Source organism: Empidonax traillii, unplaced genomic scaffold (genome assembly GCF_003031625.1).
Source record: "Empidonax traillii isolate 1590-97213 ecotype Southwest subspecies unplaced genomic scaffold, ASM303162v1 scaffold1002:size361594, whole genome shotgun sequence".
Taxonomy (NCBI): domain Eukaryota; kingdom Metazoa; phylum Chordata; class Aves; order Passeriformes; family Tyrannidae; genus Empidonax; species Empidonax traillii.
Window position 1 is genome coordinate 260,189 of NW_020956195.1, and position 23,623 is coordinate 283,811.

The 23,623-nt window shown below is 43.5% G+C and overlaps 1 protein-coding gene across 4 annotated transcripts in view; it reads left to right on the plus strand.

Annotated features, from left to right (window-relative positions):
• COP1 (COP1 E3 ubiquitin ligase) overlaps window positions 1-23,623 on the plus strand; it is a 122,961-nt gene that overhangs the window by 50,977 nt on the left and 48,361 nt on the right. For all 4 annotated transcript variants that reach the window (XM_027903970.1, XM_027903968.1, XM_027903967.1 and 1 more), the window contains exons 12-15: window positions 1,001-1,144; window positions 9,105-9,213; window positions 10,971-11,052; window positions 17,880-17,996. In XM_027903970.1, coding sequence (XP_027759771.1) covers window positions 1,001-1,144; window positions 9,105-9,213; window positions 10,971-11,052; window positions 17,880-17,996 — 452 coding nt within the window. The remainder of the gene's footprint in view (window positions 1-1,000; window positions 1,145-9,104; window positions 9,214-10,970; window positions 11,053-17,879; window positions 17,997-23,623) is intronic.

Genomic DNA, 23,623 nt, shown 5'->3' on the forward strand with positions numbered 1-23,623 from the left:
GCAGTAGATTGATTGTTTAGTCAGGAGGCTTGAAGAGAGCAGGTTACTGATTTTAGAAAACTGGAGACTGAGAGCAAATGCTGCCCCCAGACCCTTTCTGGGAGGTGTCCAGCACATGCACCTTACTCTGCCTGCAGTGCCCTGGGCTGCAGGGAGGCTGGAGCCCCTGGGAAGCAGGATTACTCCCCTGACTGCTAGGTGCCTAACAGATTTCTCTCAAGCCCTTCCAAGCTGCGAAGGTAGCAATGACATTAGCTGTTTATAACCTGCTGCCTGCCTCTCTCTCCGATGTATTTCATGTACAACCTCAGGCCTTTCTCATTTGCAGCTTAACTTTGTTATAAGGTGACTGCTTTTACTTTCAACTTCATTGATATCTATTACAAACTTGCCCTGCAGGTCGAGAAGGAAGGCGCCTCTGTTTCCACAAGCAACCCTAAGTGGAAGCCAACGTGCACAGTTTTTACAGTACTGATAATGTGTGTTTCAACCCCCTATTGTTACTCAGGGAATTTAGGAGGCTTTTTTTCCACAAATACTGGTTTTGCTCTGCATTAACACTTGTAAGTTCACCAAGCTGCTGTTATGTGAGAGAAATCAATGGGCGGTCGTGCTGTGGCACGTTGGTGGTTTTCTGGGAGAGCTGTCAGCTTTGACATTTGGGTACCCTGCAGTGTAGATGGTGTAGCTGAACTGGAAAACCTCCAGAGCACCTGAACAAAGATCCTGGCTGCAGGAGAGTAATTGTGCTACCAAAAAACTGGAGATGCGGGTGTACTGGCAGGGGGTGGATTAGAAAATGATACCTGGGAGCAAGAACTCCGAGCTGTTGGTGTTTGTGCGAGGCCCGATCAGGGTGTTCTGAACGGGGCATTTGCAAACTGAAAACTGTTGTTCTCAGCTCTGCCATACTGAGGTGTTTACAGGAGGTAAAATATTCCCTGCTAGTAAGTACCTGTGGTGTTTTCCACAGTTCTCAACCTCTGCTTTTGTTCCTCAGTATTGAGTTCGACCGAGACTGTGACTACTTTGCCATCGCCGGGGTGACAAAGAAGATTAAAGTCTATGAGTATGGTACAGTCATTCAGGATGCGGTGGATATTCACTACCCTGAGAATGAAATGACCTGTAATTCCAAAATCAGGTAGGCATTGATTTGCATTCGAACTCAGAGGGCCTTTTTTATTTGTTGGGGGTTTTTTATGTACAGTAACTGTTTTGCTTTCTTTATCCGTTGTGGGAATGGAACGGGAAAGGAGGAAAACAGGAGCCAGTGGAGATTGGGTGGCACAAGCACTGTTACTTGTGTATGCTGGGCTCTTCCAAGGTAATAACAAGCTCACATATCTGGAGCAGAGAGGGTTACAGAGTAGTGAACTGCTTTTGTGTTCTTTTCAAATGCTGTTGGATACCCACTCAAAGTAGTGAATGTGCTCCAGGTGAAGTCTTAGCTTGTCTCAAGGTCACCTCTGTACTCAGATCTTCGTAACACCCACCAATTCCTCCGTGCTCTCTTCTCTTCATTGACCAGATCCTTTCCATTCTGCTGAGAGGTTGCTAGTCCTCAGGAAATGTGCCTCCCTGGCACCTTTTGCCTAAGAATTTTTGTCTGCCTGAAGTACTGTTCTGCTGGGCCTCATAATACCTAACTCTGGGGAAAAGACCTTGCTTCATTCTTTGATTCAGTGCTGCTATCATTACTGTCAACCCATGGATTTATCCTTTTAGATATCTTAAACCAATGAAATATAGATCACTGTGTCTGAACTTCAGTTGAAAGAATCCAGCTAAATAAATTAAGAATCCTAATTCAAAAATTCTGTTAAAGCTCAAAAGTAAATAATACAGGCAATCAAAATCATTCAGTATTATAATACAAGTCTCCAGCATCTCTGTTGAACTCATTTGTTTTTATTTGGTGCTCTACATTTTAAAAGCAGTAAAGCACCCACAAAAGTGTAAGTCATAAATTTATGTAACAGTCCAGCTTCCATGAGAACAGTGCCGTGCAACAAGATTAATAATGTTTGCAGGCCTACTTTAGAGAGTAAAAGTCACGCTTCGTTTTGTAGCTGACACTTTTCAAAAGATAGATCAGTCGTTCCTGTGTCACTCGTGCTCATTATTCCCAGGAATTGCGTAACACTATTTTATGAAGGGAAAAATGTAAATGCAGCTGACCCTGGGATTGGCTTTCAAGATGGGTAAAAACAGCCTGAAAGGGATTTGCACTGATAAGCTGTACTGATTATGGAGCTTGTGTTTTGCTGGGCTGGTGAAATGTTCAGCATTTTTGCCGTAGTCATAGCAGAGTTCACAGTGTTCAGCTGCTTTTTTCTGGAGAGAAGAGCAGGATAATAGGAGAACCATCCAGCAGTCAGTCAGTACCTTATGCCTGAATTAGAAGGGGGAAAGCAATGTGTGCTTGGTGTTTCTCAGTCCCTCTGGAACAACTTCCAAACTTGCTGCCTCAAATGTGACAGGGGGTCCTGCCTGATGATCCCACCAGGCTTGAGGAAGTTGTTAGTTCTCCTTTCTCTCACAGCTGCCGGTGAGAGCCACGTTTGTGCCTTCAGTGGCGTTACTCATGTCAGCTTTGTGCTCCAGACAGGACACTGCTCGCAGTCAAGATTTATTCTCATTCTCAAATTTCATGCATATACACATTTTTTGTATATATGACAAGGCTAAATGCTTTGTCCTCTGACACTCTGCCTCAGCAGAGGAGGACGGGGTCCTCTTCTTTCATTTTCTTGCCCTAGTTTCTCTCATTCCTTTGAAGCTATATGATTGTGTTTTGTTGGTTTTTCTTTTTTTTCCCATCAGCCTCCTCCACATTGTATCAGGCTTCCTTTGGCGTGTAGGTGCTTTTGGTTTTGACAAATAAAGTTGGTCTGTCAGTCAAACGCATCCTTGCTATATCCATTAGCTGTGCTGCCAGTCAGCGGGGCCGGGCTCGCCGGCGCAGCGTCGAGCAGCATAATAACTCGCTCTTCTGAAGTGGCGTCGCTTGAGGGAGAAGTTATATATGAAGGCTGTAATTTCATTATGGAATATTGCAGTGTGCTGAAAATGTGCCTGTGTTAGAACAGAAAAATAAAAATCTAAACAAGTGGAGCCTGCGCTTTGTAAAAAGCCTCAGCTTAAAGCTGTTGATCTTAATTTGGGTGGAGGTGCAGCTTCTTCAAGAGGCTTTGCTCTACCCACTCGTGCCCTTCCTGATATCGAAGACAAACATATTTCTGCTCTGGCACATGGGTGGCGTTTCTCTTCCCAGCAGGGATGCAGGGGTCTGCCTGCAGATGGGATTTGGTGACATGTCTGTCCTGGTTAAATTGATCCCGGTTAACCTTGTTCGGAGCGATGATGCCGGAACATAAATCATTAGTGGCGATGTCGGTGACTCAGCTTTCGGAGGAGCAGCAGCTCTGATGGGCTTTTATGAAGGCAGACAGGTGACAGCATTTGTGAGGGCTCATGTCTGGCCAAGAGCAAGTCTGGCCCGGAGCAGCTGCGGGAAGGGAAGCCCATGCCTGGGCCGGGGCTGGCGCCAGCCCAGCCCTGCTCTGCCATGTGCCAGCTGGGTGCCTGCTGAAAGGTTGAGCTTGGTGCCAGCAGTAATTGATTGTAGGCTTTCCTGGAGCAGAGCCCTGGTACCAGCTGTAGCTGAGTCTCTTCCTCTTTTCCAACCCCCTTTTTTCACACCCACCTGCTTCTTAAATACATTCTTTTTTCATCATCTGCTAAGCCTTCTCATCCCTATTTTTAAGAACGGGGAGGAAGTCGGTGTGTCGGGTTTCTGGTAAATGTGCATCGCGTCCCCCGGGAACAACAGTGGCATAAGCTTCCAGGAAAAACACAAGATGACACATAAATCCTCATAAAAATCCCATTTACAGATTCATAGCTCCAGTACAAGAAACAAATCCTGGCATTGTGTAGTAGCTATAAACAGCACCCTGTGAGCTAATTATGACTTGCTGTGTCCCTAGCTATGGCAGGCACTAATCTGAGGCTCCCTCCGTGTGGGAGCTGCGAAAGGATGGAGAGGACTGGCCAGCAGCGAGCCACAGCTCCGCTCTGATTTATTCAAGAGGCACATTTGTTGTTTTGCCATAGGTCGCAGAGGGGAGAAAAATAAGGAGATCTAGCATTCAGGTAAAAAATTGGCTTTAGGCCTCGTTAATCTGCAGTAGGTGATGTGCGAGTGTGGTTGGGTAAACATGCTTTTGAAATCAGTGTTTAGTATTCTGCATGCTCACCACTGTGTGTTTGCAGCATCTCTACTTCCGTGATAGATGTTACCACAAACCTCCAAAATCAGCTGCATCTGTTTAGTCAACGGCAGTAAAAGCAAAGCTTCGGTAGCCTTTCTTTTTTTAAGAAGGCTGCTGATCTTTTACTGTTCTTGTTTTTTCCGTGTCAATAAATCACATGTGTGATTGCTCTATCCTAATAGCAGTTCATGGGCGTACTGCTGTCAGCGTTGAAAATGGCAGCCAGTTCTCACTGTGAAGTTTTAAATTAGGCAAAAACTTGTCAGATGGTGTTTTTTGTCATGGAGTCTCTGCTATTTGGAGAGGTATGAGCTGAAAATCCCGCTTGTGTTGGATTGCCTGTATTTCCAGTGTGGAGAGTGTTTGATATTAAACAGGTTATAAGGAAATATACCTTCAACTTGCATTAATTCCAGCTTTTAGAATAACTGCTTTACTTTGCAAGAAGGTGAAGTCCTCCTTTAGAAGTAGTTGTCTCTTAACCTCTGGGAAGGTTTTCTGAGGATTGATTAGTTTCTTTTAAAACATTTGTAATTTAATTCCATGTGTCTCTGAAGTATTTGCTTAGTGATGTTATTCAGGTGGATGTTTTTGAACGTTTCAGTCCTAAAACTACCGGTCACTGGTTGACTTATGGTAATAGACTGGATCTGAAGCACTTGGTGCTTGGAAGCAGGTCAGACCACAGCAGTTTGTGCCTTATTAAAAGCTTTAACTTCATTTAACTCTCACTGCCAGAGGGGCAGTTGACACCGGGGTGGCTTGATCCTGGATTTGAGACATTTCAGCCATAAAAATACTGGCTCATGAAATAAACATCAGCATAACTGACAGTGTTCACCGAGCTGGCCCACTTGTGTCTCCGAATAAAATGAAGGATGCACATAAATCTTTACGGGGTCAGGATTTCTGGGCGGCTGGATCAGATGCTGAGGGTAGGGTAGTGTTTCAGAGGTTGGTGATTAGCTCTCAACCAGAGTTTCTCCAGCTTAATCCCCTGGGGAAGGAAAGCTATCACAACTTCTGATAAGATAAACCTCTAGGGTGTAACTATCACCCTGTTTCTGGATTAAAGAACAAAGCAAAAACTGGGAAAAAAAAATAAAGCTGCTGTATTTAAAATAAAAGATGGCATCGCACAAGGCCTTTTAATCCAGCCCTGAATTATACATTCTCTCAGCCCTAGGTAGTTATTTTTATATCATATCTCAGAGCTTCCACACTTCAGTTTCTCCCTGGATGTGTCTGCAGGCCATCTGAAGATTGTCTACAAAAGGTTATTTTTATGAACTTCTGAGGGTTTGATGGCTAACCTGTTTGAGGAATGTGTAAGCTGCATTTTTGGTTCCTCTCACCTTTGCCCTTTCCTTTCCTCTTCTCCAGCTTGCTCCCACATGCCTTCTTTTTTGAGTCTGTTGTTCCATTTGTTACCCCTGATTACATCTCAGGGGAACCCAAAAAAGTAGATGTCTTTGGAGTTTTAACAAAATTGCCTGTGTTGGGCAAGGAAGAAAGATCAGTGTTTCCCTTGAGGGGAACATGGCAGCAGGTTCTTGACCCCTTGTAGGTCCCTGGGAAGCCACATGGAAGAGAAACATGGGAGGGTCCCAACTCTAGGATAGCCTTTTTCCAGGTGTGTATTGTCACAGCTGCCGGAGGAAACAACCAAAGGACTTTTCACAGAGTGGCTTTTTAGAGGCACAAGTAGTGGTGGGACAAGGGGGGACAGTTTCAAGCTGAAAGAGGAGAGATTTAGATTAGATATTAGGAAGTTCTTTACTCAGAGGGTGGGGAGGCCCTGGCACAGGTTGGGCAGAGAAGCTGTGGCTGCCCCTGGATCCCTGGAAGTGTCCAAGGCCAGGTTGGACGGGGCTTGGAACAACCTGGGATAGTGGAAGGTGTCCCTGCCCCTCACAGAGGTTGGAATGAGATGATCTTTAAGGTCCCTTCCAGCCCAAAGCATTCTATGATTTCTATGAAAGGACAGTCAGACCTTGATAAAAAGCATCATTTACCTGGAGGGGGAGCTCCCCTCCACCTGATCCAACCCTAAATTGTGCTTTACAGGGGTTACTTTGGAGAATTTAAGTTAGGTATTGCAATGTTAAGGAGAAAGCTCTGGTTTCAGACCTTGCAAAGAGTTGGGTGGTGATGGGGGGGGGGGGGAGTCAAGGCAGAGAGCTGGAACAGAGTTGATTTTTGTCTTACTATGATCCCCTAATCATATTACTTAAAAATGAAAGATTTATGGTGTGTGTGACTTAGAAGGTGTTAATTGAAGCACTTAGTGGCTGCAAATCCCTAAACATTTTTCACCTGTCAGTTCCTGTTTTCCCCTCTCAATCTATCTACAAATTCTTTCCAAATGAGTGTTAACCCCTTGTTAACGTCATCAGGCTGCAGTGGGATCTCTGCTGTGCCAGACCTAATGGATGTGCTTTTGGACACAGAAACCCTTCATTTTTCTCCATCTCTATTGACTGAGCTAGCAAAGTATTACCTGTCCCTACAAACCTGACACTTATTAAACCTATCACATCTTGAACAGAACTGTTAAACTCTGTCCTTTACATCTTTCTGCCTACTCAGTTATTCCTAATTTTCATCGTCTGGGGTGATTTCTTGTTTGACAAGATGTGGTTATGTGATTATCCTCTTCGTACTTCAGCTTGCAATACCCAGCTCTCCCGTGCCAATCAGGTGGGGATCCTGTGCTCCACTAGCACAGATCATCCATCTTCTGACCAGCCAAGGTGTCACCAGCACATCAGCCTTTCTCTGGGACCCTCCCCACTGGCTGATGGCGCTTGATGTCCTCTCAAAGCCATCCAGAATGCCTTCTAAAATCTGGCTCTGGGCTGTATTCTTCCTGCCTTTGTGTGGTGGCTACACTTACAGATTATTTCCTTTTTTTCCTTAAGCTCCTTGAAGCCCTGACTTGAGAGGAGATAAGCTGGCAGGGAGCAGGTTTGAACTGATAAAGGTCTAGTGCAGTGTCTACCCCCCTGCCATTAGTGGAGTCTGCTCCCAGCCCAGAGCTCACTGTTGTAGCTCCAGGGCTCTGAGCTGGTTTTGCTTCCACCTGGAAACAGGACTCCAGGTGTCAGACGTGGTTATCTCCAGGCTGCTGCAACCTTCACCTCACAGCTCTGGTGGGCAGTGCCTGCCAGCTCCACTTGGTCCTCAGGGAGCCACTTAAGCCTCTCGGAATGAGGCTTCCAGTAAATCACAGGCTGTCAAGACCTGCTTTTCTGTGTGGGTACCTAACAATAGTAGAGCTGGAGTAATGATAGCCCCTTGATGATACATTTGTGGACAGCCCTTGTGCCCACAGGGGCTGGGCATGCTAACATTTTCTCATTAATGGCACACTGTGGAAGAGGTGAAGCCAGGGAAAGCATTGCCTGAGCTGTATCACCTTTAACATCCTCTTAGCAGCTGGTGGTTAAAGATGATGACTTACGTGAGGTAAATAAAATTTGAACTTTATGAATGTAAAGTTTTAAAACCGAAGGATGCTGTTAAGTGTGACTGTAGTCAGAAGCAGAACACCAATGCTGCTTGCTGTTATTTAAGTAAATGGAAAATAAATGTTTTGTACTTAACTACCTAAAGAAAGGAAAAGTACTTTTCCCCTTCTGTGTGTTAATTACTAAGGAAAACAGGATGCAAGCGTGTAGTGGAACCAAGAATTTGTCAAGGTATAATACTCCTAAGTCAGTATCCATGTCCCTACATCACATTTCAGTGTGTAGCTGCACTGATCAAAGCAGCACTAAGTTAGAGAATCACGGACTTTTAGTTTATATTGTTGGTTAAAACTTGGCCCCAAGGCTACGATAATCTAGTTATCTGTGTCAGAGCTGTTTGAGGACGGGCACGAATTGGATCTGTCAGTTCAGCTTCTGCTACGTGCACCAGAGCTGATAGCAACTGGCTCACTTCTTTGCCAGATGGTCCAAATATTGGTGAACAAGTATTACAAATTTTCTTACCTCTGTCACATTTTTTGGGAGTCAGAGTGGAGGCACAGTGCCAGAGTGCCACGAGTGTGACTTGGCAGTGTCACTGTTCTTCTTTTCTCTGCTGATGGTTAGAGTTTGTCGGTGGAATCATCATTTAGTTTTGCACAGCCACTTAATTCAGTTTAAAATATAAACCTGTGTGATATATTTTGCAGTTCTTGATCAGAAACGTTTCCTAAAATACTCACAGCAAACAAACTGCTGTTTCCTTCTGGCTAAAAAGGGTTTTTTTTCAGTGTTTACAGAAAGCTGAAAGTAGTTTCTCAGAAGTCAAACATTCATTTGCAAGAGGTGCATGTGTAGAACATTAGATAAGTGCCAGGGGAGAGGTTGATTTACCATGCATGCAGCTGTGTTTTGCATATATACCTGCTGTTAGGTAAATTGTTATCTTTACGGTATTAATAATAGTAGTTTGTGGTAATATCAATAGTGGTAGCTATTGGTAAAAGGTTAAGGAGTCAAACCTTAAACTCTGAGAATTTGTGTGGAATTCAAATAGCAAGGCAATCAGCGTTGGAGATAAATGCACTTCTGAAAGATCCTAAACCCCAGCACTTCACATCGAGGGGGCAGTGTCTCTTCAGCCAACAAAGCTGTTCTTTTGCTTTGTGGAGGAAGGCTTGTTTTATTTTTGGTTGGTTTTGTTTCTTCCTATCCTGTGTATTTCAGTGGGATGCCTTGATCAAGCACCATGTGCTCTGCAAAGATACTTATTGTCTGATGTATTGCAAGAGTGATTTTTTGGGGGTTGCAAGTTATGATTTACTGTGAGGCTGACCAGGGCTCTTTCCTCTTTCAGCTGTATCAGCTGGAGTAGTTACCACAAGAACCTGCTCGCCAGCAGTGACTATGAAGGCACTGTCATCCTTTGGGATGGATTCACAGGACAGAGATCCAAGGTCTACCAGGTAACACTCCCATCAGTGGTGGGGGAGCAGCATTCAGAGCTTCTGCTCCTGGTCCAGCAACAGGCTCTTCTGTTCCACAGGGTGAAATGGATGCTCTTCCCATTTGGTAAATGCCTCATCCCCACAGCTTTATTGAGCTGTAGCCCTCTGAGGGAGGCAATTCTGTCTTCCTGTCACAGGCATGAGGCAGTTGACATTTTCTCGCTGCTGCTTTCAGGCAGGGAATCTGCACAGGGAAAAATGAGTTTCTGGAAGCTCTCTCGCCTTGCTTTTAGAAACCTCTGCCTCTCCATACCTGTTCCACTTCAGTCTTTGTCAAAAGCCTTTTGTAAAGCCCTGCAGTGGTTGCTGATGCAGGTACTCCTAAAGCAGAAGTGCAAAAATGCAGACTGAAGTGGGGAGGCTGGGAGATGGGAGCGTAGGCAGAACCCTTCCTTCCCTGCACAGTCCTCAGCACACAGGGGGGCTCAGCTCCACAGACAGGAGAACTGCCTCAGGAGAACTTTCTGGCATTTTGTCTTTTGGTGGAACTTGAACGCTGTGTTTCTATGTGATGGTTCCTGAGAGGCTTGTGATCAGAACAAGGAGGTTGGAAGGGGGTTTGTTGCATTTGGGGAGAGGCTGGAAGTGCTGCAGGCTGTTGTGTAGGTAGCATAGTCCATTGAAACCCGTCAGTGATAATGAATGAACTGCAGACCAGCCTTTAGACTCACCCTCTTGGACGGTTCAATGTAAGTTTTATTTCCTGTTTAAATCTCTGTTTACCTTCATTGCATTTTAGCCATTTTTATAATGCTTGTTTTCACTAGTCCCTTGCATATCTCAATAAAAAAGAAATTATACTGGACAAAATCAATCTTATCTGCTTTCCCCTCAAATACATTTTGCATTTCTTTATGAGGCTGAATAATGAACCTAGAGAGGACCAGCTGTTGCTTACATTAAAACAAACTCATTTTGCTTCCTATCAGATTCCTTGAATTTTTTATTCGGATTTGCATAGAGGTTGCCTGCTGACATCTGCTTTGCATGTACTGAAACCCTTTAGTGACTTCATCCTGGCGAGCTTTTTGTCTTGCAAGCCCGTGTGAAGTCTCTAAACAAAGAGTAGACTGAATTTCAGGTTTTATTCAAGGCAGTGCCAGCATAGCAATTACAGCACCTCTGTGTTTTGGGGGAGAGTGTGCAGTCTTTTTAAGAATATTTTTTTGAGAACATTTGTTTGAGTGGAAAAACAGAGGATTAGACTCCAGAAGATTCGTTTCATAGCTCAACAGGAAGGTGAGGATTTCCTGGACTTTCAGGGAGGAGGTGTTTGAAATGGGCATCTTATCAATATTGGGAGATATTTATTAAGTTGTTTATTACTGTTGAAGTAATAAACTGTAAAATATTGCTAAACTGTGTTCTTCTAGGAGCTGCACAGGGCGGAACCACAGGCAGTCACATCATGCTCCAAAACCAGGTTTTCAGTGTATCTCCTGAAACTTATTTTTTCTTTCAAGTAAAAATTGAATCAGTTTTAGTTTTTAAAAAAGCTCTTGTACTGTTTTCTGCTTTCCTGGCATGTCTAGGATACTGCAAGGTTTGGTCTGATTGGGAGAAAAGATATTTTTTGAGAAATTACTAAACACAATAAGCTGCTCTGTCCAGGACTCTACTGGCAATTTATACCAAACAACACGTGTGTTTTCCTTTCCTGTTTTATCATATTACAACTCACTATCTTGCAATATTTTTCTTGTTTCTCTGAACAGGAGCATGAGAAAAGGTGCTGGAGTGTTGACTTTAACTTGATGGACCCAAAGCTATTGGCTTCAGGCTCTGATGATGCCAAAGGTATTATTCTTATTCAGTCCCTGTGCAGAAGGCTTTTATCCTCTGTATATTCCCTTGGAGGAACAAAAATGTGATATTTCAAGGAGCTGATTCCTCAGCTGCCTTCAATATTGTAGTTGTCGTGGTAATGTGTCAACATATTACTGAATTTTCGGATCTTAGAGAAGGAGAGGCTTTATTTGGATTAAGATCTCTTGCTTCACATTTTTTTGTGTTATATTCTCTCAGCTAGCATTTTCCAGGACTCTAAACAAAGCAGGATGTGTTTTAACATTAGTTAAACTTGTTGAGTTAGAGCCTCGGGGCCCTTCAAAAGAGCAGCATGTGTTTTTATTTCAAAAAATGAGGCTGTCAGTAAAAAAAGCAGCAGTTAAAAAATGCCTGCTGCTGTTTTACCTGTAGCTCTGAATGTTGAAAGACTGTGCACAGGAAGCTTTCCTGCTCTAACCATGTGCCCTGTGTTCCTTGGGGGGCTAAAAGGGGTTGGCTGGTGGGCTGAGTGGGAGTGCTGGGAGCAGCTCTCAGCTTTCCACGCTCCGGGGTCCATTTGACAAAGAACTTCTGGAGAACCCTTAGGACAAGCCCTTTCTTTACCACATGGTGGTAGAAGAATGTTCCTCTTCTAGGAAGAAATAGGAAGCTCCCAAAGAAGAGGATAGCACTGAGTGAGATGTAGTATTCTTCATCGCTAATGAACGAGGTTTTATCTGTAATGTGTTTACAGTATCAAATCAGAGTTATTAAACAGCAAGAGCTTAAGAGTTCCTTTCCTAGTCAGTGGGGATCAGCCTTCACAGATGGGCTGCTAGAGCTCTGGACAGAGCTTTGCATGATTTGCTTTGAAATGATAAATTAATTTTTCATTAGCATTGAACCTTGTAAGCTGCTCCCCCCTTCTAAAATGCTTTAAAATGCTGTTTCAAAAGAAATTAGTGTTTCTCAGTTGCATCTGGGAGTCATAAAATCATAGAATGGTTTGGAGAGGAAGAGACCTTAAAGCTCATCCCTTTTTTTTCCCCCCTGCCGTGGACAGGCCATGGGACACTTGGCACTAGACCAACAGGTTGCTCCAAGCCCCATCCAACCTGGCCTTGGACACTTCCAGGGATCCAGGGGCAGCCACAGCTTCTCTGGGCAAACCTGTGCCAGGGACTCACCACCCTCACAGGGAAGAATTTCTTCCCAATATCCCATCTAACCCTGCCCTCTGGCAGTTTGAAACCATTTTCCCTTGTGCTGACAGTAGCTGCCAATTCCACCTAGAAAACACGGCTTTAATGATTATTTTCTGTTTAAGGTGGGATTTAAATGTTTTCAATACACTCCCTCCTCTGCTGGTGGAAGTCAGGAGTGTTTTCTGTTTGCTTAAACGCATCAAGAGCTGAACATTCACCTTGTAAGTTATCAGCCTCTCCATCAGTGCTCCCCACTCCTGCCATGCATGTGAAAGAGCTGATCTGCCAGGTAGACTGTGCATTTATTAGCACCTTAAGGAGGTGTCCGGTTTTGCAAAGCCCAGCTGCAAGCAGAGCTCCTGTCCTCAGTTTAGCATTCCCCTTCTTCAGTAATTGTCTCTAAAAGTGTACTGTTTACATAGAAATTATTGTAATAAAGCCTGCGGATCTGCATAACCTGCGTTTCAATTCACAGAGGTCTTTTCAAGATGTATTGGGTGGATAAAACTGGGCTGGAACATTTTATCCTTTACTTTTATCATGATTTGCCTGTGATTTGCATTTATAAAAAGCCAATTAGAGACAAATGGAATCTCAGCACAGATTTTAGAAACCTTTACAGTACAGAGCAATAGTAGCAAACGTCCAAATTAATGTTGTGGTGGCCACCTTCTGTTTCAGTGATCACATTTGAAAGGGTTAAATGTGAGGAAAATTAACACCAACGATCAGTGTCTTAATTCAAACCTGTTCGAACTTAAAATTTTGTCCTTTTGCTTATGTTCATGATTGGCCAGCTGTGAGTACACGTGTTTGGCCAGGTACAGCATCTGTCAGGAAAGATCATCTTTCTGCTCTCCCTGTCCCCTCTTTTATTTCTCTGCTTCTGTGAGGCCACACTGGGCTTTCTAACAAGAAATCTCCACGTTGATAGATGTTGGTGTGACCAGAGCAATTGGAGCTAATCTCTCTGTGCTTCCCCACAAAGCACGAGCATCACGTTTTCCTGTCAAGTGATCAGGACAGGCCAGCAAAAAAAAAAAAAAAAGTGACTGCTTTGCCAGTTCTTCCTGCTTGCCTGGGTTTCTGCCTGTCTCTCCTCGGTCTTCTCAACTTGGAAGCTAATTTTGAAAGCCCTTGGTAGGCATGTATTGGAGAAGGAGCTTATAAAGGAAAAATCCTGTGCTTCACAGTTCCTTGCCAGGGCTCAGGCACAGCAAAGGGGATTCTAACAGTGCTATTAGGGAGAAAATCATTCTGATATAATTAGAAGCAGCCTCCTTGGGCCCCAGGTCCTCCTTTGTCCGTGTCCTTAAGATGAAAATAATCTAGGATGCTTATTTGTGGAAGATCTTTTTCCTGTAATGGCAGATAATGAGAGCATAAAAGCATTATTTGATTTGAAGTAACTACTGTGTGTACAAACCCCTCACTTTTATCCACAGTTGTTATGCCCTTCCCTTTTCAAGGAGCAAAGGTACTTGTGTATGTCTATAGGGACCCAAAGGTGTACTCCAATATGAGCAAAATTGATGCTTATTTGTACTACAAGAAGCTTGGGGAGAAGGCACCGTCTTAATTTCAGTTCTTTTATGCACATTATAATGGCAGGAGCTCTGATTCTCATGTAAATAGGAAAGGGTGACCTTCTGCCCTTGGAGGAGAGAAGATTGTTCAAATTTGTGAAGGCAAAATGATGCCATCAAGGTGCCAGGGTGTGGGGCTGGTGCTAATAAACCTAGCTAGTGGCTTAGAGCTCTCTGTTCTGGGTTTGGGGTGTAGTGTAATGGCCATGGTAAAATTAACAGATGAGGGAGAGTGAAATATTTAGTGACGCTATGTGGGTAGTATTTAAGTCCCCACTGGGGTACAGGCCTGTTTTTGGGGTGATCAAGTATTTCTCTGCTTTGGGGTTGTTTTTGAACTTCTCTGAAGCTCTAGGAGACAGGAGCAGCACTGACAAATTCAGCTGAAGAAAGAGTCCTGGTTTTACATCTGTAGTCCTTTCACTATTCCTGGCTTGAATTGGAGGGGTGGAGTAGAACAGGAGCAACTGGAGCTCTGAGCTGTAGCAAGAGGTTACTTTTCATTGTCTCATGGCCAGGAGGAACACAAGCATCTGTCTCATTACATTTAAGGAAAGCAATTTCCATGCTGTCTTTGGTAAGTGAGACCTGGTACCAGTCCTACAGTTATTTTTTTTTATAGTGCTTCTGAATTCAGAGAGGCATCACAGATATGCAGAACTGGCTTCATAAAAAAAAAAAGTAAGGCACAGCCTTCCAGAGGGGGAAATACCCTGAGAACTGCAGTTCTCTTAGTTTGCTCCTCCAGCTTCCAGAGGATTGTTTGGGGCTTCATTTTCAGTGATTCTTTGCTCCTTCAACCTCTGCTGACTTTAACTTGGGGTGTTGGTGTTTATTGCTCTCAAAATATCAGGTTGAACCTTCAGTTTGGTCATTTTTCTGGCCAAAAAGTTCAGTAATTTCCTGGAGATTTGTGGGGTTGTTGGATTCATTTGGGAGTACCCTGAAAAGGTCAAGATGGTGTTGGCAGTTACAATACTGACCAGAAAGTCAGTGTCTCATGCAAGGAGTACCCAGCAGTCACTGCCTCCTCAGTTTACATCATCCTCACGGAAGGCAGTGGATCAAAAATTCTGCCCAGCAGGACAATTCAGCAGTTTTCTCCTTTCCTAGAGATTCTGCTAATCTCTGCCAATGAGTTTTCTGATTGCAAGATCCTATTCCTGGCTTAGAGCTTTTTTGGAGCAGCAGCAGGCTCTCCATCACGTGAGCAGATAAGAACTGCACGAGTGACAGGCTGGATGAAACATCCTGACTCTGTACCAACTGTGTACATCAACACTTACAGCTATTGTAGAACAGGCTTCTGCCTCTTTTAGTCAGTGTTTAGACACAGAAATGGTGCATGGAAAATTAATTTAGGAACTTATGGTGTTTGGTGTAGAGCTCCAGCTTAAAAAAAAAAAAAAACACATCTTGAAAATACCTAAACGTTTTAAACTGAAAAGCCTATTCTGGAGGCATCTTCTTACTACTTTGGTGAGAGGTAGGCATTTGGCCACATAGAGATGTCTCTCTGAGCAGCTGCAAAATGAGGAAAAATATGCTTTGAGAACATGTGTTTCAGAAACAGTCATTCTCAGATGGTCGCTTGTCTCATCAACACAATCCTAGATATTATCAAGACATCTGTGTGTTGCATAATTACTGCCTCAACCTCAGCAAAACTGCTGAAAGCTGTAGCAAATAAACTCTGCCCTCATGAATTATGCTTTATTAACCTGTCAACTTTTTAAAAAATAATGGGCAGTTCTAGGTAAAACTTGACGTGTTTCATTATGTGTTGTTATATGTCCCATCTATCCTTTTTATGGTACTGACTAAGATATAATTGGAGCCCGGAGTATCTCCCAGCAGTTAGATCACAGAAATTGCAGGCTCTAATCTGTGTCTGTCAGTTGTAACAAATATTGTGATGACTTTGAACGCACAGGTTGTCTCTTCACCAGGCTAAATGGCTCAGCTTATGACCTGCAAACTTGAATGGGGGGGGTGGGTGGGAGGAAAGGAGCCAAGTTGAAATTGAGCCCTCAATTATCTTTTGCTGCAAAGCTGGGACCAGATGGCTATTTGTTTGTTAGAGGTGGTGTCAAGGAAAGACTTGACCGCTTTGGATGCAGCTTTAAATATTGATACCTGGTTGGAAGGCTTCAAGTGTTGTTTTAGTACTAGAGTTGGGCAGAACATCACTCTGAACTGGTGATATCATGTACCACCCCCTCACACGCTCCTCAAGTTGAAGTGGTGTTGTCTTGCTCGCACTGTCCTCTTGTAATCATGTTTTATTTGCTTCCTATACCACCTCATCCATAAACCTGATATCCTTTATTACCACTGGAACTTAGACTACACATCTCCTGGTGTCTGTTCATTTAAGCAAAATGTTAGTATTTTATTGTTTTGCCAAGTTCTTCCCTGCCCCCTGTTCCCCTCTCTGCCCCCAAGTGTGGAATATGGTGGAGAAGGTTTATCATCCAATCTTGCCTGGGAGAAGAGAGCTTCTCTAGCCACTCTTGCCAAACTGTTGTTTCATTTAGAAATGTAACCAGGTGTTTAGTCTGAATATTACAGCTCTGATCAATGAGAATGGATTTATTTCTGAAAACCAGCCACGGGCTGGGTGCTGTTTTCATTGAATTTTACATAATGCTTCCGTGTAAATAGAGTGTGCATCACTGTTTGTATTTCTGGTGTATGTGTGTGCTGCTTTCTAAAGCCTCCAGGCATCTGCCAGATACCCACATGGTGCTGTATTTGAAATGATTCCTTGGTGTGCCCTGAGCAGTGCTGTATGTCCTCCATCCCTGAAGCAGTTCTCCTTGGTATGGTCAGAAATGGCCCAATCTTGTTGTTTTTCATTCTTACCATACTATTAAAAAGTAGGTGCACTAGAACCGACCTGCCTCCTCCTCTTCTGCCTCCTCCTCTTCTGCCTCCTCCTCTTCTGCCTCCCCTCAGAGGTGGGGACACACCATAAGACCTCTGACCTTATGTACTGATTTCAGTGTGTTACAGGATTCCTGGGGTTTGGCCACTTTTGCTCACTTTCTATCCAGTGTGATCTTTCTGTAAAAGGGCTGTGGAGGACCTGCTGGCCACGGATCTGAAGAAGCCCGGACAGCTCATGGGGAGCTCTTGAGGGAATTAACCCTTCGTGTAATTCCTGCTTGTTCAACCACTGCTTCCAGCTTGCTCTGCTTTGTGCCTCAGCGTGCTGATCATGATACTCAAGTGCTGCTCAACCCACTCATCAAGGGAAAGGGAGAACATTTAAGTCTTATTTTCTGCCTTGTAGGCATCAACAGGCTTGATGCCAGTCTGCTGCCCCTCCATGTGGGCTGAAGGCAGTGTGTTTTTTCTTTAACTTTCAATAGTATTGACTATTTGAGGAGCACCTGGCACTCTTCATCTTAAGGTTAAACGGTACTTGAAGTGTTTCTGGTGGGTGGGGAAGGCTGTGTTTTGAAAAGCTCTGGTGTTTTCTGTTGGTCATTCTGTGAAGCACTGGAGTGCTTGAGGGGAAGAGCTCGTTCTGTAGTTTAATCAGTGTTCGTGTGGTAGCCTTGTAGAACAGTAAAGTTCTTGTACCAAGGGAGTATTGCATCATAGGAAGCCAGCATACTGATTTCTTTCCTGTCTGTGCCAGTTTCTTGAGAATAAAACAAGTTGTTCTCACTCACTGTGCATACAATTAGGTATATTTATTCTGGGCAAGGCAATTCTGCCACAGAGCGTGGAGTTCTGGCATTCCCAGCGCAGGGATGAGGAACAAAAAAAGAATGTGCTTCTTACTCTGGGTTATATGAATCTGTACTGCAGGAACCTTAAATGCTGAGATTGTCACCTGCTCTGATGGTCTCAGCCATGTGGGATGGGGACTTGAGAATGTGTTCAAACTTAACGATCACCAGAGCCAACTGACCCTTTATCCATCACTATTATCTTGGCAACTGAGGCTTTCCATAATCCTATTCATAAAATAACTAGATTTTAGACCTCTCAGATGAGGTTGACGGTTTTGTTGGGTTGTTTTATTTACTCATGTCTCTTTTTCACCTTCCTCTAGTGAAACTGTGGTCTACCAATTTGGACAACTCAGTAGCAAGCATCGAGGCCAAGGCTAACGTGTGCTGTGTGAAATTCAGCCCCTCTTCAAGGTATCACCTAGCTTTTGGCTGTGCAGGTAGGTAAAAGGGATTTGGGGCCAAAGGGATATTGTTTCTTCCTTCTTTTATTCCTTATTCCCCCTAAATAGGTGAGGTTGGCTGCTTTGCCCAAAACTGAGGTGTCTTTGCAATTAAAATGCCTCCAAATAAGACTTCCCAAGTCCCACAATACCCAACTGTCAACTTCATCCCCCAGCCTGACTTTTTTAATTTGGGTGCCTCCATCAGAGACAAAAGCCAGGAAAACAAGTCCTTAGTGTTTTTATTGGGATCACTAAGGCAACCAGGCAGAGCTCGGCTGGGAGAGTCTCAAAGTTGACGTGTTAACATGGTGATAGTTGTTTTTTCTGATTTATAGCGTTGCTCTATAAATACTCCAGAGCTGTAGTGGGAGTTTTAACTGGTTTCACGTGAAGTGTGCTGGCATGTTCCCATAGCTCCGACTCCAACCCCCCTGGGTGGGCTCGTGTTTTCCTGGGTTGGGCAAAGATGGCTGTGAATGGTTTGGGGGTTTTTATTTTTTTTTTTTTTTTTTAAGTAGTCAGCGGGGAAGGCACGATGAGCCTTTTATTCACTTAGATTAAATGGTTCTTGGTGATAACACAAAGATTTGAGAGCAGAGCAGGTGTCGCTCTGGGAGGAAACTGCACCGTGCCGTGCGTGCAGTAACTGAGACTGAGGTGCCTATAAATGTTTAACCAACTCTGCATTTCCTCGCCCCTCGGGGAGTTTTAATGCACTTGTAACTAGATGTTCTGACAACATTTGCTCTCTCTGGACTTCAAGAGATACGCTGATCGTTCTTGCAGCTGCTGGTTTGCCGTTTCATTCAGGTGTTCCCGTTTCCAGGCTGGTTCTACTTCAGTTGTAACTCTTAGGAGGGGGAAAAAAAAAAAAAAAAAAAAATTTGCATTTTGATACACTGCGAAAAATGTATTCACGTTGGAGTGTAAAATATTGACTTGCTTGACAGGCATATCTCTGAAGTTTAGTGAATTACATGCAAAAACGGAGTTGAATGACAATACCTACTAGAAGCATTTGAATGAGGGGGGCTATTTGGGAATGGCTCTAGGGAGAAACTGGCTCCAAATGCATCAACCACTGATTAACATAGACATGTAAAGCATCATGAAACAGAACTCTTCCTGATAAATCAGTAACTAGGATTCCTTGCACCTGAAAGGCAGTGGGGGAATAAGGCACAGATAAATCCATGAAGGCTTTTGGAGCTGCAGGACATGGTGGGGTGGGAGCAGGGAGGAATGTTTCTATCCCCCTGCTCAGGTTTAGCAAACCCTAAAAGTTATGTGGAGGTTTTAAAGGACTGCATGCATGTTTTTATGATTTTTATGCCAAGGGGTAGAATGGTATCTATACCAAGGAAGAAGTGTTTACATCTGCTTAATGCTCGGTAATTGAGTCTCTAAATAAAAATTAAAATGGATATTTAACTACAATTACTGAAACAATTACATGGAGTAATTGAACTGATGGGAATGACTTCCCACAAAGGAATTCTAATTGATCTTTCAACCATATATACATAGGGAAAAAAATGGCATATTAAATTTAAAGCAATACCAGAGACTTGAAAGATTATTTCTGAACTCCTAAAAAATAATCAGAGCAAAGAAATGAGTTAGTGTCTACTTTCATACTTCATGTAGTAAAGCAGTCGTGTTTAATGTGTTATGATGGAGACAAAGGTTTTTCTCCTCCATTGGTTTCAGCTAGTTTTGCTTAATTTCATTTAGTCTGTGGAAAAAGGAAAAGGGCTGTTAAATAGTGAGTTGTCACGTGGGCTATAAAATTAATAAAGGAAGAGCCAAAGCTGGTTTCCTTGAGTAGTATTGAAAAAAAAACAAAAGGCAGCAGACTGGGCACAAAGACTTGGCCATTCCTGGCTGCCCCCAGCGGGAATAAAGAAGAGCAGGGCAAAATGCTGAACACTAATTCAGTGACCAGTGCAGTGGGCAATTTTAGAAAGCTGGCCCAGCTCTGCCTTGGCTTGCTCACATCCTAACGGGATTTTCAGGTTTTCAAAATTGTTTCAATTACTTCTTCAGTGATTTATTCAAGGATAAAATAGCCAAGGCTTCCTAGCGTTGCATGCCCTGCTCAGTCTTGTACAGTATTTAAACAGAAGTGCTGTTCCCTGTATATGCTCTCACTTTATTCGTTGAGTTGATGGAGCCTAATGCTATATATGTGTCTGTATTTATGTGGGTATATATTTATAGTTTAAGGCTTGATGAGATAAGCAGTTGATGAAATGGTTGGGGGAAGTATTGGTGCTTAATATTTGAGATATAAAAGGAAGAAGGAAATTGATTTACTATATTATTATTAAATTACATACACGTTTCAGTTCCTCCCCTTTTTCTGCATGCAGGATAGCTCAAAGCCAGCAAAACTTGCTAAAGCAATGTAATTTTGACTGTAAATCTAAGTTTTTTCCAGTGGTAATGTTTTGAAATTATGAGTTTACTTTTCACTTTTCATTTCCTGCTTTTATTTTCTCTTGAGGGTCTTTCTTAACTATCCATAAAACCTGGAGCATCTTTTCATAAGGCCCTGTTCTTTCACACCTTCCTTAAGGAAAGAGTTTCCTCTGCCCTTGACAGATGCATCTTGCCCACTTGCATCCATCTATTCAGAATGGGTTTTCCATTGCCAAAAGAAAGGAGGGAACTGAAGGACTGGGGATGGATTTTGAAGCAAAAATCGGGCTGTGAACCCTGTGGCGCAGTGAGCAAAATGGGAGTTTCTGTCACAGGAGTTGCTGTGGTGCTCTGATTTAGATGTAACCACAGTCAAAAGTGTTGTTAGACTGTACATCCCCATGAGGAACACTCTCCCTCACCAGAGAGCACTGAGCTGGCTGCAGATGCCGTAGAAAAACCATACTTTAGTTGCCACTGTAGAAGCAAATCCCAGGATTAGCATCTAATATGGATGATATGTGTTTCTTTTCTGGACTCTTCACTCTGAAGGCTTTTAGATGACCAAAAAAAAAAAAAATCGTTTTGGTAGCCTAAAACAAAACAAATGAGCAATAAACTGGAAACAGAGCCTATAGAGGAGAGAAATGGGTATTTGGTTTGGGAAATAATTCTTTTAAAATCAGACAGGCACTTCAGGTGAGAGAGAAGCTGGCATGTCTGGATCCTGATAAAATCTGTTGCAGCGGAGAGGGCACATAAAGAAGAAAAGACCCCTTTTGTCTGTTACTTTAATAAAATATTCTATTTGCATGCTTACTGGGTTGAAACATTGGCCAGTATAAACTGTAATCACCGCCGAATACAAAATCAGGTAATTTTGTGGTCTTTTCCTCTTTTTAAAAATAGATAGGGCTTTATCCTGAAATTAGCCATATAAATCATGAGTGAAGTTGTTATTGTTCTGCCTCGGCAATAGCCCTGATGTCCTCAACCCATATATTTTCCAGCAGTACCGTTTCCCCTGCTTTAAAAAAGAAAACTAAGGGCTGAAAATGCATCAGGCACTTTGCAGCTGGGATGTCCAAGCTGGGCAGGCTGGGTGAGATCAGACTGTCTGCGAACTCCGGTGAGCTCAGTGTAGCTATTGATAGTAGCAATGCTTTATTCCCAGCATGCTGTAATGCTGTCAGCAGCTACTGACCTTTTATTTCCCATATATTATGCAGAGATCGTGTAAGAACTCAGGAATCTGAAGTTTCAGTGACTTGAGAGGCATCATCTTCTCACATGCTGTATTTTTTTTTTTTTTCCCCTGTAGGAACCACAGATGTAGCAGGTTGGGTTGGGGGATGAGAGGGCTTTCTCAGGGCTTCAGAAATGCAGGACAGAGACTCTCCAAAAGCTTCACAAAACAAGTGGAAGCAGCAGAGAAGTCCAGGTGGGCAGGGGGAGAACAGCAGAGCAGCTGCAACATGGCCAGAACTTAAGGTTTTGCTGGGTTAATTTTAGCTTTGATGGGTCTCTAAAGAGCTTTGCTGTGTTGTTACAAACGTTTGACAGTGTGGGTTTACAGTGGCCAGGGCATGGAAAACATGGGGCAGTGCTGGTTGATGTTGCTTTTATTACTTACGGCCACAGAGTTTGAGACTACCTGCACTGAGGATGCCATGCTCCCTCCTAAACATCCCAGATTTTCCTTTTCCATCTCTTCCTTCACGCTGGCAGTTGTGTGGTCGAAACTGAATTGTGTTTTTTTTTGGATTAGCTCCTGCCCTGACCACAGAGCACTGGTGCAAGCCCCAGACAGGCTTCTGGCAGCCTGAATTGAGGCCAGTATTAACTAAGAAGGGGCAAATCCTCAGTGAACATGAGACCTTCTCTTTGGTGCTGGGCTTTCTTCTATTTCTTGCCTACTCTCTCCTCCTTATTCCCTTCCTCACTTCATGATTTTCCTTCAAAGATGGTTTTGCCCTTCCCCAGCACGTTTTCCATGCTATTTAAAGATGCTTCCTGTGCACCATTGCAGCATTACAGAACGATGTTGTGGCAAGATTCAAAGCCAGAATACCTTTATTTCATCATTGAATGGCCATGAAACTAATTAGTTTCTGACTGTGGGTCACTATCAGCATGATGAAGGACTCCTGTTGCTTTGTCAACAGCTTTGTTTTCATTTGCAACTATTTACCCACCCCTTAAGGTCTCTGCGTGGCCCTGATGCACTTACAGTTCAGGGTTGCATGTGGCTTTATCAGCATCATTCCATTTTGCCAATATAACCTGGTGTCCAAGCGGGACCACTTTGGAGACCGTCTTGTCCAGTGAAATATTGATTTTTCTGCTGCAGTAACTGGAGCAGTGATTTCTCTTTTCCAAACATCTCCCTGTAGAGTTAGCCTTTCTCGCTGCCTCGGATCTGGGTGACTTGCCTGGCCCGTCACTCAGCTCAGGAGAATGATGGGCTATTAATGACCGAGAAGGCAGCGCGCCTCCTTGGGAGAGAATTAATGTTTTCCAGCTGAAAGCAAGGTCTTACCTTAATAGATTCTCGTGGGCAAGTACTCTGCTGTGTTGGAAGTCTGCAGTGACTCAGAAAGAATCTATTTGTGTGTTTAGGGTGGAGTTAAGCAGCTTCTTTGGGCTTGAGCTACGAGATTACCTTCAGCGTAGGAATTGAGCGCGGTGTTCAAAGGCACAGGCAAAGGTTAGGCATTTCTTTCAAGCCTGTGCAACAACTTCACAGCACTCCTCAAAATTCAGCTTTTATGACAGAGAAGTGGCGTGCAGCACTCCAGGACTTGGCCATTACTTGTACAGGGCTTTAGGGTGTCTTTCCCTTTTGTGCAGATTCAATAAGCTTCCTCTAGTCCATGATCTCTGAGGCTGTTGGCAGGGGAAGGAGGGGACAAGGTCTCAGTTTTGGAAGTGCACACTTGTCCCCTTCCATTCAAACTCATTCCAGAATTCACCGCAAAGGTGTTGTTTGTCGTAGCCTTTGAAAGCATTGACAGCACTTCAAGGGTTGTTTGGAGGAATCTGTGCTTTCAGCCACTATGGCTGTGATCGTATTTCTGTACCAGCAGTACTTACTGTAGCAGAAGCACTGAGCTTAGTGGGATTTCATAGGTGAGAGCACATCCTCGAAGGTTTGACTTTATTGTTATCCCTCTTCATGGGTTCTGGGATGTAAATGGAAG